Raw genomic sequence first — 16451 nt, forward strand, 5'->3', positions numbered from 1 at the left:
TATATATTGCAATGTGATTACCACTGTAGTGTTATCTAACACCTCTATCACATCACATAATTATTATTTCTCTTTTGTGGTGGGAACAATTAAGATCTAGTCTCTTAGCAATTTTGAAGTTCATAATACAGCATTGTTGACTATAATCACTATGCCGTGCATTAGATCTCTAGGACTTATTTTTCTACTAGTTGTCTGTACCCTCAGACAACATCTCCCCAATTCTCCCACCCCCCAGCCTCTGGTAATCACCATTCTACTCTGTTTTTTTTTTTTTTTTTTTTTTTGGGCTTCTCACTCTTGTGGCCTCTCCCGCTGTGGAGCACAGGCTCTGGACGCGCAGGCTCAGGGGCCATGGCTCACGGGCCCAGCCGCTCCGCAGCATGTGGGATCCTCCCGGACCGGGGCACGAACCCTTGTCCCCTGCATCGGCAGGCAGACTCTCAACCACTGCGCCACCAGGGAAGCCCTCTACTCTGTTTTTATGAGTTTTGCTTTTTTTTTAGATTCCACATATAAGTGATATCTTATTGTCTTTCTCTTATTGATTTATTTCACTTAGCATAATCCCCTTATAGTCCATCCATATTACCACACATGGCAGGATTTCCTTCTTTCTCTTGTCTGAGTAGTATTCCATTGTCTATATATGTACCACATCTTCTTTATCCATTCATCCATTGATCGACACGTAGGTTGTTTCCATATCTTGGCCATTGTGAGTAATGTTGCCATATGGGAATACAGATATATTTTTGATATCCTGCTTTCATTTCCTTTGGATACATACTCAGAAGTAGAATTGCTGGATCATATGGTAGGTCTATTTTTAATTTTTTGAGGAACCTCTCCATACTGTTTTCCATAGTGGTTGAACGAATTTACATTCCCACCAACAGTGTACAAGGGTTCCCTTTTCTCCACACCGTTGCAACACTTGTTATCATGGGGTCATGCCTAATTGTCTTCTTGACGATAACCATTTTAACAAGTGGGAGGTGATAGCTCAATGTGGTTTCGATTTGCATTTTCCTGATGATTGACAGCTAAATAATATTTATAAACTTCTGAGCCCCTCACTAAAGATAGTGCAATATCTACCTATGGGGAGATAAGACATTTTTATTTTATTTTCAGTTTCTCAACATTTTGAGGAAAAGGCCTAAAACTAAGCACCCTCCTACAATGAATATGTTAATCATTTCATTATTCCACAAAATTGTGCACCTTTATAAATGCAAATTATTGTAAAGTAATATAAACACTGCATTCCACCAATACTATAAAATGGATGATTCCACCCAAATATGTATCGGGGTTGGGTAGCTGCTAGTGATTTTCTTAAGAGGCTAATGAAATCCTATCACTTTACAGTTTGAGATCTTCTGAATGCAGCAAGTTGCCTTCAGGGTAGAATCCAATCCTTAGCCTGGTTTATCGTGGTCCCCTCTGCCTCTGTAATTTCATTTTTAGTCAACTTCCCACTAACTATCTGCCTGCTGTCCCACACTCATCATTTTCATGTAACAATTATAACTTAGGCATGGGGTCTTGCCTAAATTATGCTAACATAATTTTCATTCATAATAAAGCCAGGAATGGAGCATAATCTATTCATTTTCCCTTCTGCAGCCTATTGTGTAAGCACAGGTTCAACTCCATTTCCCCCTTTGTGCAAGATAATAAAAACTATAATGACTTTTTAAAACAATCACAATACTATTTAACTTCATGGGATGAGAGTTTCCCACACCTCCTCATATTTAAAGAGTATCTGTAAAGAGGGTGTGATCCAAATGGGGGTGGTAGGATGTGCTTTCCAATATATGTATTAACAGAACAACCTTTTTTACTGTTCCATAGCTCTACCCAGAAGAAAAGTCTAATTATTTAAGAGTGACAATTGGATTAAATTGTCCTCTGAGGTTAAAATGTCCGACCAGACTGGAGACTTTTCTTTTTCCTTTTTTTTTTTTTAAATTGAAGTATAGTTGATTTACAATATTGTGTTAGTTTCAGGTGTACAGCAATGTGATTCAGTTATATATATATATATGTATACTTTATTTTCCACTATAGGTTATTGCAAGATATTGAATATATTTCCCTGTGTTTTATAGGAACTTGTTTATTTTATATAGAGTAGTGTGTATCTGTTAATCGCATACCCCTAATTTATCCCTCCCTTCCCCTTCGGTAACTGTAAGTTTGTTTTCTATGTCTGTGAGTCTGTTTCTGCTTCGTAATAAGTTCATTTGTATTGTTTTTTAGATTCCACATATAAGTGATATCATATAATATTTGTCTTTCTCTGTCTGACTTACTTTACTCAGTATGGTAATCTCTTGGTTATCCATGTTGCTGCAAATTGCAATATTTCATTCTTTTTTATGGCTGGGTAATATTCTATTGTATATATATATATCACATCATCTTTTTTTTCCTCATAAATTTATTTATTTATTTTTGGCTGCTTTGGGTCTTCCTTGCTGCGCATGGGCTTTCTCTAGTTGCGGTGACCGGGGCTACTCATTGCGGTGGCTTCTCTTGTTGTGAAGCATGAGCTCTAGGTGCATGGGCTTCAGTAGTTGTGGCACGTGGGCTCAGTAGTTATGGCTCATGGGCTCTAGAGTGCAGGCTCAGTAGTTGTGGCACGTGGGCTTAGTAGTTGTGGCACATGTGTTTGGTTGCATGTGGGATCTTCCCAGACCAGGGCTTGAACCCGTGTCCCCTACATTGGCAGGTGGATTCTTAACCACTGTACCACCAGGGAAGTCCCCTAGGATACATTCTTAAGAGTGGAAGAGCAGTATAGTGGTAAACTGCTTCTTAGTGATGTTATATGTTTGCTGTAAATATTAATGAGTGCACATTTCTCCTTTGCCAACACTGAATACTATAAATATTTGCAATGAGAGAGGTAAACCATGTTATCTCAATACTATTTTAATTTACATTTCTTTGATTATTAGTAGAATTGAACACTTTATTCCTGTATTTTTAGTATAGGTAGATTACCCATAGTGGCTGTAACATTTCTCAGCAGAGAAAATAATTTGGAGTGTCTGTAAGGAAATGGGTGCTTTCTTTAATCAAATTAAACGTAAGTTTTCTCAATTAGCAACAAATAGAAAATCTCCCTGGAAAATTTCTTGTGAACTTTATAACCCAAAATGTGATCACACAAAATCCCCTTTTCCCTTGTGCATCTCTAGGATGTACCACTGTTACCACCTTCTTTAATATACAGGCCCAATTATGGGGACTCTAAATTATAGCATAGCTATGACGAGGCTGGATCAACAAAAGTAATATGGTTAGGGAGAGTAATCCAAAGCTAAATAATCTGTTTTACCTGATATTTTATTTTATTTTTTAAATATTTATTTATTTAGGCATGAGGTCTTCATTGCTGCATGCAGGATCTTTCGTTGTGGCGAGCGGGCTTCTCTCTAGTTGTGGATCCAGAGCACACGGGCTCTGCAGTTGCGGCACATGGGCCTAGTTGCCCCGCGGCATGTGGGAATCTCAGTTCCCTGACCAGGGGTCAAACCCGCGTCCCCGGCGTTGGAAAGCGGATTCTTAACCACCGGACCACCAGGGAAGTGCCATACCTGATATTTTAATTTTCTACCTATTGCTGTATAACAAACAATCCCAAAATCCAGTGGCTTAAATCAACAAGTATTTATGACCTCTTACAATTTCTATGTGGGTTAACTGGACCCAACAGTGCAATTCTATACCATGTGGCAGGGCTGCAGTCTTCTGAAGGCTCAACCCAGCTGGAATATCCATGATCGCTCACTCTTGTAGCGGGCAGTTGGTGCTGCTTGTCGGCTTGGAACTCAGCTGGGGCTGTTGATTGAAGGCCTTGATTGTTCTCCACACGGCTTCTCCATGTGGCTTGGGTTCCAAGAAGGAATACTCTAAGCATGCTTCTACATGACAGAAGTCACCTTTCTCCTTTTGGAGTACTAGCAAGCAATTCAAAGTTCAAACCTCAGAGGATAAGGGCTGGAAAAAGTAATTTCCTCTCCCGTCTGCTTGAAGTCAATCTCCTGGTGGTCTCATTTCCTATTTGAACCACCATTTGTAATCTTGGTGACTGAAATGGCAACCTACCACTTTCGGGGGAGACACTGGCCTCTCAGAGACCTCACCTAGACAAGCAATTCAGAGTTGAGCTGACGATGCCAACAGTCATTCTAGGGATATGCACTTATATAGATTGCAAACGGGTGGGGTGGGGTGGGATGGTGGTACATTTCATTGCAGTCTCATGACAATTACTATCTTACTATTGTAAGAGAACACTGCAAATGGGCTACGTATTTACACACTACTTAAGAACGAAATAGATATGGGAAAACAAAACAAAAAATCAACCAATCTAGTATATGTCCATGTCAACTATGCTAAATACTTCATTAATATTTTATGTCTTAAAACATGTGTCTTGGCTAGCATACCTACTGATAGTAGAGTTGCCCTTTTCAAAGTCTTTATCCCTCGTGTGACATACACAAGGGAAACAAGAATTTAAAAATGCCCCAAACAGGACTTCCCTGGTGGTCCAGTGAGTAAGACTCCATGTAATGCAGGGGGCCTGGGTTTGATCCCTGGTCGGGAAACTAGATCCCGCATGCATATCGCAACTAAGAGTTTGCATGATGCAACTAAAGATCCCGTGTGCCGCAACTAAGACCCAGTGAAGCCAAAATAAATAAATATTTTAAAATGCCCCAAACGTAATTAACTTCATGTGGATCATTTTGAACTTCTAGATATTGAACAATCGTGGGAACTTTCAATCTTAAACATTTGAATTTCCAACTATAAGGGTGGGCAATGTCTTTTCCTCTTAAATTGCAATTGTTCCCAGAGTCTTGCCCAATAAAAGTGTCATTAGTAAAGATTACTCACATTCGAAGTTTTACTTAACATTAGTAAGATTTAGTGAATAGTAAAAGCAATGTTTGCCTTTCTTGTGAGGAGGGTGCTGCAAGCCAAGGCCATGAATTTCCATTCCAGCCTATGATATAAGCTACGCTGAATAAGAATTTGAAGAATTCTCCAAATTCTCTAGGTGCAGAGCAAATCATGTAGATGGTACCTTTTTCCTAAATTATCATTTAATCTACACCCTAGCAAAATGCCAATAGTTACAATTGGGTGGATTGGGTGTATTTTCTGGTAGAAACAAAGAAAAATTCCATCCTATCTTTGTTATCAAAATTTTCTTTTCTTTGCATATAGGTAAAGGCTTGCAGATCAATAATCATTTTGATTTCACCATGAAATTACATTCTCTTTGCTTGAGTTCCTTTGAGTTATGCACAAGGCTTCCTGTTCTGAATCCACTCTTTTCTTTTCCTCTCTATTATGATGTCAATGTATGCTGAAGGCAAGTAAAATTATGAAAACCTTTAGTCCTTAATTCTGTCAAGGTGGTGATGTCAGAGAGAGATATAAATTAGATGATGATGAAAAATTTAAGTCTGGATTTATAAAAGGTAATTTTTTCCCCCATTCCTTCCTTTTCCATTTTAAAACAAAATTTTTTTCATCTTTATTCTCCAAATTTAGGTGTACTTCCCCCTCAGAATTCCAATACATTTTTTTCTTTCTGTTAATGAAGACTTGTGATGATCTGTTTTCCCTTTCATCTTAGAACATTTTGCTTTTATGTTTCTTTATGTGATGTATACAATTCATGTAACTGTTTTAGTTGGTGTTTCTGTTGATCTTAGACATGAGGAAGGTCCAAGTGACACAGTTGATGTCAGGGTATCCAGAAAGCTTGAATTCATCTGTAAACTCTTCAGCACTCATAGGTCGGTTAGTGCCCTGCTGGTTTTGGAGACCCTGGATGGGGGGTGTGGGGGACAGCTGCGGCTCACCCTGGGGACACAGACACTGGTGGCAGCCATATTCGGGAACACTCTACTGCCCTTTTCCTTTTTTCTTCTCTTTTGTGTAGCAGTTGAGTGTATGATACAGGGACACAAGTACGGCAGTCCTATAAAATCATATGCTGGGGCTTCCCTGGTGGCGCAGTGGTTGAGAGTCCGCCTGCCGATGGAGGGGACGCGGGTTCGTGCCCCGGTCTGGGAAGATCCCACATGCCGCGGAGCGGCTGGGCCCGTGAGCCATGGCCGCTGAGCCTGCGCGTCCAGAGCCTGTGCTCCGCAATGGGAGAGGCCACAACAGTGAGAGGCCCGCGTACCGCAAAAAAAAAAAAAAAAAAAATCATATGCTGATAGTTCATATGAAGTCTTTTGACTAGAAAACTCCCATAATAGTACTAAAATGTAAACAAATTTTAACAAATGGTAAAACTGCTCTCCATATTATTATTAATTTATTTTTTATTTTTGCCCACGCCGCATGGCTTGTGGGACCTTAGTTCCCCAACCAGGAGTTTAACCCGGGCCCCCGGCAGTGAAAGCGCTGAGTCCTAACCACTGAAACGTCAGGGAATTCCCAGCTTTCCATGTTAAGGTAGCCTTTTATACCAGGATCTTCCTCTCTCTAACTGGCAATAGTTGTATAGACTCAAGCAAGGGTTTTCAGGCCAGAAAAATTAAAGCAAGTAACTTTAGAGTTTTAACTCAATCCAAATAATATGTATTGAGTACCTACAATGTTCAAAGTATTGTGCTGTGAAGGAGCTTAATAGCTGATGAACAGTTTACCTGAAGCACTCCATGGCTGTATTCTTTACACCTAAACAATAATCCACAGCTATTGTGTTTTAACTGTGACTTGGCTAGAAGTGAAGTTTCCTTCTGCAGTGAACCTCTGATTTCTGGCAACTGTTTTCCTGTAACTAGGGGCAAAGTAAAGCAGGAGGGTGGATAACTCTGAAAAATTGTAAAAAACAGTTGGATTATTGTCTTACATCTCCTTTTGTTTCATCAGTAGAACAGCATTAACGGTGAGTTGGCAAATCCATAACAGACATAAACCTTAGCCCTAGGTCATTTAGACTGAATAACTGTGACCACGCTGTGTTTAGGGCATTTCACTATCATCTGCTTCTTCTCAATGGAGGACATTTATTTATTAACAAATACTCCACCAGCACTTATATGCCAGATATATTAACATACTCAAGGTTAGACTATTTGCCCAAATCTGAAGCAGCAAAATGCTATGAGAGGCCTTTCATTGTTTAATGCCTCCCTTCCTCCCTCCAGATGTGTTCACAATGAAGTGAAAGTTGTCTCTCTCCTCCTGGCACACCCACTTCTCCTTATTCCCGACTTCTTCCTTAATGATTTAAAATATAAACCTGACGTGTTTAAATTTTCAGGAATGGCAAGACGTTGATACTGCCTCTTACCCTGGCAATGCACAAGTCACCATTTCAGATCTGGAGAAAAATGTCTGCCTCATCTTTGTAATATTAAACCCACTTACAGAAAACAAATCTTCAACATTTGCAACCATGAGATGTGGTACAGCTGAATTCATTTTAGTATTTTTAAAAAGGTGTAAGCTTTTAAAACTTTTCTGAAGACGCTCCTGTGCTTCTTGTCTTTTCTCATGCCACACCCCTCCTCCCAAATTTCCATGTGCTAGTTAAAATCCAGTTCATTTTCCAAGCCCATCTCAAATAACCCTTTCTCTAGAAAACTCTTTCCTCCCTAAAACCAATATAATTTTTCTTGACTCTCCCACAGTACTTCCTAACTTTGACCCCACTTTTGCTTGACTTTTAAGTGCGAGTATTTTAAATATTATATATGTTTTAAGGCCTTACGGCTTCAAAGAGTACCATAAGGGTGAAAACCACTTTCCTCTATAATATTTGTTTGTTTTTCACTAATGCGTCAGGAAGAATACTGTTAACGGGTGGTGGTGGGGTAACAGGACACAGATTATGATGATCTGTGCTGGTTTCAATCCTAATATAATTGATCTCTTAAACTAATCTGAGAATGAGGCGAGCCTAACTTTCACATTGGAAAATCCCGAGAGGAAAAACACCCCTCCAAGATCTACAGGCAAAATGCACTCCGCCTCCACGCTGCTTGGAGCAGCTGTCTCAGGAGTCTTCCCTTCCTCAGAACGTGGGAGAGGTTTGGTCGGGCGGCAGCTGCAAGGAATTTTCCCCGTTCCTCGTCCACACGATCTCCCCGCCCCATACCCCGCTTCGAAAGGAAGGTGGCAGCTGTCAGGGAATCCCAGTGGAAATCTCTTTCCGAGTCTTCGCCGAGCGCGGCGGGCGGGCGGCAGCTGAAAGCTGTCAGGGGTGGGGACTCTTTGCTCCTTTAGACAAGGACAGCAGCCCCGCTGGCTCCGGAGCTGCCACCTCTGTAGCTCGTGGCGGTCCCTCAGGTGTCCTTCTCCGAGTCCAAGAAGACACCTTGGCAACGTGGGGCGGGTTCCTTCCGCGCCAGGAGGCCCTACGGTAACTTAACAGAAGGAGCGTCAGAATCACCGCCTCGGCACTCGCCAAAGCACCTTCTCAGGTCGGGGAGTGGGAGGCCGGGGAAGAGTCGGCTGCTGAAAATAAAGGTCTTTTCTGGCCGGGCCGGGGATACACCTGGTGCTACCTGCGTAGCGCGCCAGCCCTCACTCGCTATCCTACCAGCAAGCCCGCGCCCGGCGCCTCCGCCCTCTCCGGCCCCCGGGGCCGCCCGCGCGTACCCACGCCGCCGCGCGGTCGCCTCCGCCTTCGCGCCCGCCCGGCTGCTCGCGCTCGCGCACGCGCACGCCGCACCCGGCCGCCCTCGGCGCTGTCATGGCGGCGGGGAGCAGCTTAACTGGGCACGCGGACAGCCGCGCGAGCAGTGGAGGGGCAAGCTGTGGCAGTAGCATCCTCACCGCCCGCAGCAGCCTCAGCCGCGGCGTCCGTAGTGCCGGCAGCGGCTGATTTTGCAAAGGCTGAGCGCAGGGGTGGGGTGGGGTGGGGCGGGCCAGGAAGCCATGGAGTTCTGTGCAGCCGCGGACTCCCGGGGAGCGGACTAGGGAAACTTGGAGGCTGCGATCAGGTGCATTGACCTCTCTCTCCTCCCTCCTCTCTTCGTCGTAGCCGCCGGGACTCCCCTCCCTTCTGGCCACTACACACACCACCCCTCCTCTGCCCGTCGAACCTCAGGTGCCCGAGAGGTGCTCCACTCCTCCCCCTGGGCCGAGCGTTGAGAATCATCACCGCCCCCTTCCCCCGCCCTTTCCTGCCCTGGATCTCAGCCGCCACCTCCGTCTCGCGGCTGCCTGGCGGGGGGCAAGGACGAGTCCGGAGTGTCTGGGTGAGGAGGAACTTTCTCCCTCTAGGGTAGCTTGGGGACCCCTGCTTTCCTCCGACCCCCCCCCCCCCGCCGCCCTTTCCCAGCGACAGTTTCCTTTTCCGTGCACCTGTGAGGAGAGATTGCCCTGCGCCTGGAACCTGCGAGAGTGTGGGGGAGGAGTGAACCTGTTCTCGGGCCTCTGGAACCAGCCTTCGCTCAGAACCCCGCGCCTGGCTGGAGCGGGGTCCTTTGAGGAACTTATTTGACGGACACTACTCCCTTCTCTCCCCGCAAAACCCTAAAACAAAACCTAGCCTATTTAACATTGATTTAATCTTCCAATAGGGTTTGGCGTTGTTGTCAGCCTCGGGGAGAGAGATTGGACAAATATTCCCCAAGAGGAGGAAGGCGACGCCAAGGACTTTCCACATCAACTGCTTTTGGGGTTTCTCCACAACTTGGAAGAGTGACCCTTTCCGTTTTGCTTTGCGTCTGTGTGCTTATTACTAGCGCAGCGACTGCTGTCCCAGAGTGACTCCGAGTGGTCCTTTATCGTGAACTCGCAATGGCCAGTGAAGACAGTATTGCCCCTTCCCCGCCACCAACAGGTGATGACGGGGGAGGTGGAGGGAAAGGAGAAGAAACCCCTGCCGAAGGGGGTGCCTTGTCTCTGAAACCAGGGCTCCCTATCAGGGGCATCAGAATGAAATTTGCCGTGTTGACGGGGTTGGTTGAAGTTGGAGAAGTATCCAATAGGGATATTGTAGAAACTGTCTTTAACCTGGTAAGTAGATCTCTATTTTACGAGCGTATCTTCTCAGTGGGTTGGGGAACAAGACGTTAGCGCTGGAGCCATGTGCTCTACTCAGGCTGATGATAGAAACAAAATTCTGCTGACCTAAATGAAACAATTTCTTGTATTTTTCAGTTTAAGGGGAATTATGTAAACTTAGATGCTCCAGGTTTTGAGAAAGTGAACAGATCACTTTGGTGCTAAGGAAATAATTGTTGCTATGGAAGTATTATGGAGGATTCCAGTGGAGGAGTTTTATTCTATAAATTTTTTTCCCCCTTGGGATGTATATCTAAGTGTGCATTTCGGATATTTTAAGTAAGTTCTTTTGGACTTGAGAAATAATGTCCTACCTACTCTTTCGAGTCTGCCTAAGTTATGTTTTGCCATAAATTTTGAACAGAAAATTCTTGTTCACAGGGCTGATGAAAGATTAATTTGCTGCAAAGTTAGCATTTATATTTAATCTTGACTAGTTTTATTTTTAGACATAATTAACAAAAGTCAAATTTTGGAAAGAATTTAGGGTTACATCTTGTGAATATTGAATGGCAATTTAAAAAGAGAATTGCAGCAGATATAGTATAATCTTTATTTCATTTGTGAATTCATGTCTATCAGCAAAGCATATTTGGTCATTGGAAGTTGCTGGTTATACTACTATGAGCTATGAATGTTATTTTTAAAATGTGGATATGCGATACTTCCCTTTTTCTCTAGTCTTAGAAATGGTTATCATTTCTAATGGGGACTTTTTAGATTTCTTTATTCTAATTTCTGTTGCCCATCAGTGTAAAATATAAAAAGTAAATTTGACCTTTAGATATTTCCTCTTCTTCCACCTATTCACCTGTGTTAGAAGATAATAATAGATGGGAACAAATATGAATGTGCAATAGTTGAATAACTGTTTATTACCTTTCCCCTTTGCCTGTATTTTTTCAAGGTTAGGCTTGTTTTATTCAGGGCAGTTAATTATTTCCTTCACTAGAGCTTTACTAATGGACTGGTCACCTGTGGTACAACTTCTAGAATGAGAAAGTAGCTTGATGAAATTCACTTACCTATGGAATAAGAAAATTTTGAACAATTGGGTATTTCTCTACCAGTTTGTTGTGTTGGGAGTTTATATACAAATACTGACACACACGTACACATTTTTAAAAAATTATGTATATTATGGAAATGTTCAGGTGTACACAAAAATAGAACAGTTTAATGAACTCTGGTGTCTATCATTCTGTTTCAACAGTTGTCAACATTTTGGGGATTTTGCGTCTATGTGGACTTTCAAAGTTTGTGAATCTGAAGGAGATAAATGGCAAATCTATGTATCCCTTTGTCTCCAAATAGACTTGAAAACTTTCCTTCTCAGTTTTTTTCTTTTTCTTTTTCTAAACCTCATGTATCTTGGATGTTAAGGAGAAATGTGTGGTAGTGATATAGTCCATCATTAGTTGTTTGTGTGTGAAACAACATTCCTCTGGCAGAAGGATTCCAACTCCTCTGTTCTTTAGAATGTCTTCTGTGGAGGTGGATGACCGAACATGAGTCACTTGCATTTTATCATTAAGGAAAATCCAAATTCTGTAGTAATAGTTCGTTCATATGCTGCCTAGAACTGTATGCCTGGTAGAGATTTTAAGGTGACTGGTTAAGTCTTTCATAGCTACATGTTTGCAGGTCAGTAGGTGTCTGGGTAGAAGGAGAGGGAAAATCTGTTCAATTACACTTCCTCTTCACCATCGTTCTCCTCTCCTGTAGGGCAGAGAAAGTTGCTGAGAGGATTAGATTAGTTCTTTTCCTTCCCTTCTCCCTTACAAAACTTTTCATGCTCCTACAGATATCCTTCCCTTCTCCCTTACAAAACTTTTCATGCTCCTACAGGGCCTTGGCCAGTCTTTTGAATCTTGGGAACTGAGAATATCGGGAATGTGGTAAACTAGTCCATTTCAGGGTTAGTACTGCTGCACTTAAGTATTTTCTAATCGATAGTTATCAGCCTTAGTCTCAATTCTACTCAAAGAAAGAAGTTACATTAACTAATAATGTGTGATTTAAAAAAAGTCACTACAGTTTACTATGTGCTAGGCAATGGGCCAGGTGCTTTACATATGTTTTTAAATTCTTCCCTCATTAAGTGTTTAATACATAGAGCTCATTATATAGTTAAGGAAACTGAGAGCCTGAAAGGTGAAGCAGATTGGTGATTCTTAGAATGACAACCCTTCTAGGAATACATCTGTCTCTTGAGTTGATGTAGAGTTGTTTGCTTCCCTAAGCAGATATTTATAGCTTAGGCATAGCTTTCCCCAGTGTAAGGACAGCAAAATCATTGGTCCTGCTAAATATGAATTGCTGAAACCTTGTTCAGTTTTCATATCTTCTTATTGACCATTCAAATAGCTTTCAAAAAAAAGTAAAAAAAAATTTTTTTTCAGGTTATTCAGTTTTTTCACTCAGAATGTAGATGCAGAAAGTTGATTATTAAGTTTTTTTACAGTCAGTATATTGGATTAAAATGTCTAAAATTGTGAAAAATAGGATACAGACAAAAGAATGTGTGACATGTATAAGTAATGAAGTATTATAAACCCTTTGAAACTTCATTTAACTTAAAGAACCAGCATATTACCAGCATCACTGAATCCTCATGCATGCTCCTCCTTTATCCTTTCTTCATTGGATTTTTCATTAGTAAGTTTATTATATTTTATATTATACTATATATATGTATTTATTAATATATATATATGCAGCTATCATAACTTTTTCCTACTTTTCAGGCATTTTATTAAAATAGTTTGTATGCTACCGATTCTCTCGTATTGGTTACATATTAGTTACTTTAAACCATAAAGTTTGTACTGTTAAAATTAAACAACCTCCCCTCCCTGAGAGCTGTCCAAGTAGTAAGAGGTTAAGTAGAGCCATGTAACTTCAGAAGTCTTTCTTTACAAAGTGCTGCCTCCAACTTTGCTAATGTAGCTTGACCTTACACAGTTATAAATTTCCTTTTTTTCAAAGATTTATTTATTATTTTATTATTTTATTTTTGGCTGCGTTAGGGCTTAGTTAATGCGCGCGGGATCTTCCCTGAGGCATGTGGGATCTTTTGCTCTGGCATGCGGGCTCTTCGTTGTGGTGCGCAGGCCTCTCTCTAGCTGTGTTGTGTGGGTTTTCTGTTCTCTAGTTGTGGCGTGCAGACTCCAGGGTGCATGGGCTCTGCAATTGTGGCGCACGGGTTCCAGAGCACGTGAGCTCTGTAGCTTGCGGCACACGGGCTCTAGTTGAGGGGCACGAGCTCAGTAGTTGTGGCAGGCAGGCTTAGTTGCCCCATGGCATGTGGGATCTTAGTTCGCTGACCAGGGATCGAACCCCCGTCCCCTGCATTGTAAGGCGGATTCTTTACCATTGGACTACCAGGGAAGTCCCTGTTATAAGTTTCTTTGGAATTTACCACCCTTCTTGTAATTTCTTTTGCAAATCTGTTTTATAGGTAAGTTTTGATTAATAGTACACCTGTGTATTCAAGTGTTTAAAACCTCTGGTCAACTTTTACATTTTTCTTGTTGCAATTTAAAACCATTTTTATTTTGTCTCCACCTGTATGCTAAAGTAATTTGTCAAACTTTTGGACCCAAATAATTATATTGGCATGTTTTCAGGAACTCACTGCTGAGTTTAAGGCTTCCACCAGGTATTTGTAGGTGTTCCATGCTATTTAATTCAAGAATAGTGTTTCCCGTGGGCTGGTGACAGATACATGTTTTCATGAAATTTTTTTCTTCAAAAAGTAACTGTACCATTTTAATTAAACTGTTAAAGCTTAGGGAGTTCCCTGGCAGTCTGGTGGTTAGGACTAGGCTCTTTCATTGCCATGGCCGGGGTTCAAACCCTGGTCAGGGAATTAAGATCCTACAAGTTGCACAGTGTGGCCAAAAAAAAAAGAGTTAAAGATTAGAAGATGGAATATAATTTTTCATTACTCATTATGTGGCATTGATACAGGTTCTGCAAGATATTAATGGTGCAAACTCTTAACACCTATAGAAGCTGAGCAGGTCATACAGAGGTTCTGTTTGCATTGACTGTGCAGAGACTATACTTGTGGGGCATCTGCTGTTCCATTTTAGCTGATTGTTGTCCTGCAGTAACATGAGCCCAGTGATGTGTGAACCTTTTGATTTTTTGGGAAGAACTGGAAATCTAGATTTAAAAAAAATAACATTTAAAATGTCAAATTAAAATATTAAAAAATACTGTGTGGGACATAAAATTGCAGGCAGTTTCTTTTCAGGCTTTTATATGAACATTTATTAGACAGGTAATCATTCATCATGTTTCTATTTTGATGTGTGTATCTAGAATTATTTCCTCCTTAATATCTGACATCATAATTTAAAGGTTAAGAGTAATCTATTCTAGAAACATGCTTGTTCGCGGGCTTCTCCTCCATATCAGTTTGTATTGATACTTCATGTTATAATAGAAAACTCAAACTGGTTTAAACACAATAAAAAGGATTTATAGGCTCATTTATCAGGAAGTCCAAAGGTAGGGCATGATTTACAGTAACAATAATATTAAAGACCAGTTTCTTTCTGTTGCTGTTTTCCTTTCTGTAATGTCAGCTTTAGTCCATTGCTGTTTCCCTCATGGTAATAGGACTGCTGCCACTGGTACTTGGGGCCATATGTATTCTTGTTTAGAACCCTTGGGAGAGAGAGCCTCTCTGTCCTAACATTCTAAACAAGAGTCCTGATTGGACTGCTGAAGCAATGATTGTGGCCATTGAAATGTGCTGATTGGCTTAAGCAAACCAGGGCCAACTGCTGTACCTAAAAATGGGGTCAATTTCCTCTAAAGTACTTGGGCTGTATGGGGAGAGATGGATACACAAAGATCTGGGTAAGAAATTCACAGAGTGAATGGATGCTGGATAGGCAACCAGTGATGTCCACTACTGTCCTTTTCAAATGCATAATAATACAATAGTAATGTTAAAGATATTTGTGAAAGAGAAAAAAAATCACTCTCTTAACTCCCTGTCGTGATCTTGAGCAAGTTTTTTAAAAAATTCTTTTATTTATTTAAAAAAATATTTATTTATTTTATTATTTATTTGGCTGCATCAGGTCTTAGTTGCGGTATGTTCGTTGCAGCATGTGGGATCTTTCGTTGTGGTGTGTGGGCTCTTCGTTGAGACGCGTAGGCTTCTCTCTAGTTGTGGCGTGCGGGCAGTAGTTGCGGTGCGCGGGGCACTCTAGTTGTGGCTCGTGGGCTCTAGAGCACGCAGGCTTAGTTGCCCTGTGGCATGTGGGATCTTATTTCCCCAACCAGGGTTAGAACCTGCGTCCCCTGCGTTGGAAGGTGGATTCTTAACCACTGGACCACCAGGGAAGTCTTTGAACAAGTTTTTTTTAACTTCTTTGTGCCTTGGTTTCCCCAGCTCTACAATGGGGAAACTATATTTTAGAAAGGATTAAGTGAGTAAATACTTGTAAAGCACTTAAAATAATGTGTGGCACCTTAAGTGCAATTATAACTATTTGCTATTATTGCAGTATTTGCAATTTTAGATAGTTACAGTCATCATATTCCAACCTTATAATTTTTTTGTTTCTATATAGTCATTATTAGCCTATTGGCTCTGCAATATACTACTTCATTCTTATTTTGGGGTTTATTTAATAGCCATTGTCACTTTTAGAGGTGACTTGATTTTCAGCATCTTTATTGAGGTGTAATTTACATACCATAAAAGTCACTTGTTTTAAGTATATAATTCAGTGACTTTTAGTAAGTTTCCAGAGTTGTGCAAGCATTACCACAATCTAATTTTAGAACATTTACATCCTGTGTTCAAGACATTTTATAGTTTTAGCTCTTACATTTAGGCCTATGATCTATTTTTTTTTTTTTTTTTTTTTGTGGTACGCGGGCCTCTCACTGTTGTGGCCTCTCCCGTTGCGGAGCATAGGCTCCGGACATGCAGGCTCAGTGGCCATGGCTCATGGGCCCAGCTGCTCCATGGCATGTGGGATCTTCCCGCACCAGGGCACGAACCCGCGTCGCCTGCATCGGCAGGCGGACTCTCAACCACTGCGCCACCAGGGAAGCCCTCGCTTACTATTTTGAAGGTACTATTCTGTTTTCCTCTAGTCTCTTTTGTTGTTGTTAAAATTGTCACGGTTATCATTCTGATTTAACTTTACAGATAATCTGTCTCTGTTGTTGCTTTAAAATTTTTTCTTTGACTTTGGGGTTCTTTAGTTTCACCATAACTTGTCTAGGGGTGGCTGTGCTTCCTGAATCTGAAGATTCATGTTTTTCATTAGTTCTGGAGAATTCTCATGACTAATGCCTTTTCTTTATTTTATCTACTTGCATTTTGGAACTCGTAATACATGACATGT

General features: G+C 41.3%; 1 protein-coding gene across 1 annotated transcript in view; it reads left to right on the forward strand.

The window, feature by feature from the left end:
- Positions 1–8936: 8936 nt before the first annotated feature.
- Positions 8937–16451, forward strand: part of LRBA (LPS responsive beige-like anchor protein) — a 732049-nt gene continuing 724534 nt past the window's right edge. The window contains exons 1-2 of the mRNA XM_030878183.2: positions 8937–9002; positions 9585–10023. Of these exons, the coding sequence (XP_030734043.1) occupies positions 9805–10023 (219 nt within the window). The 5' untranslated portion in view covers positions 8937–9002; positions 9585–9804. The remainder of the gene's footprint in view (positions 9003–9584; positions 10024–16451) is intronic.

This window comes from Globicephala melas, chromosome 5 (genome assembly GCF_963455315.2).
Source record: "Globicephala melas chromosome 5, mGloMel1.2, whole genome shotgun sequence".
Taxonomy (NCBI): domain Eukaryota; kingdom Metazoa; phylum Chordata; class Mammalia; order Artiodactyla; family Delphinidae; genus Globicephala; species Globicephala melas.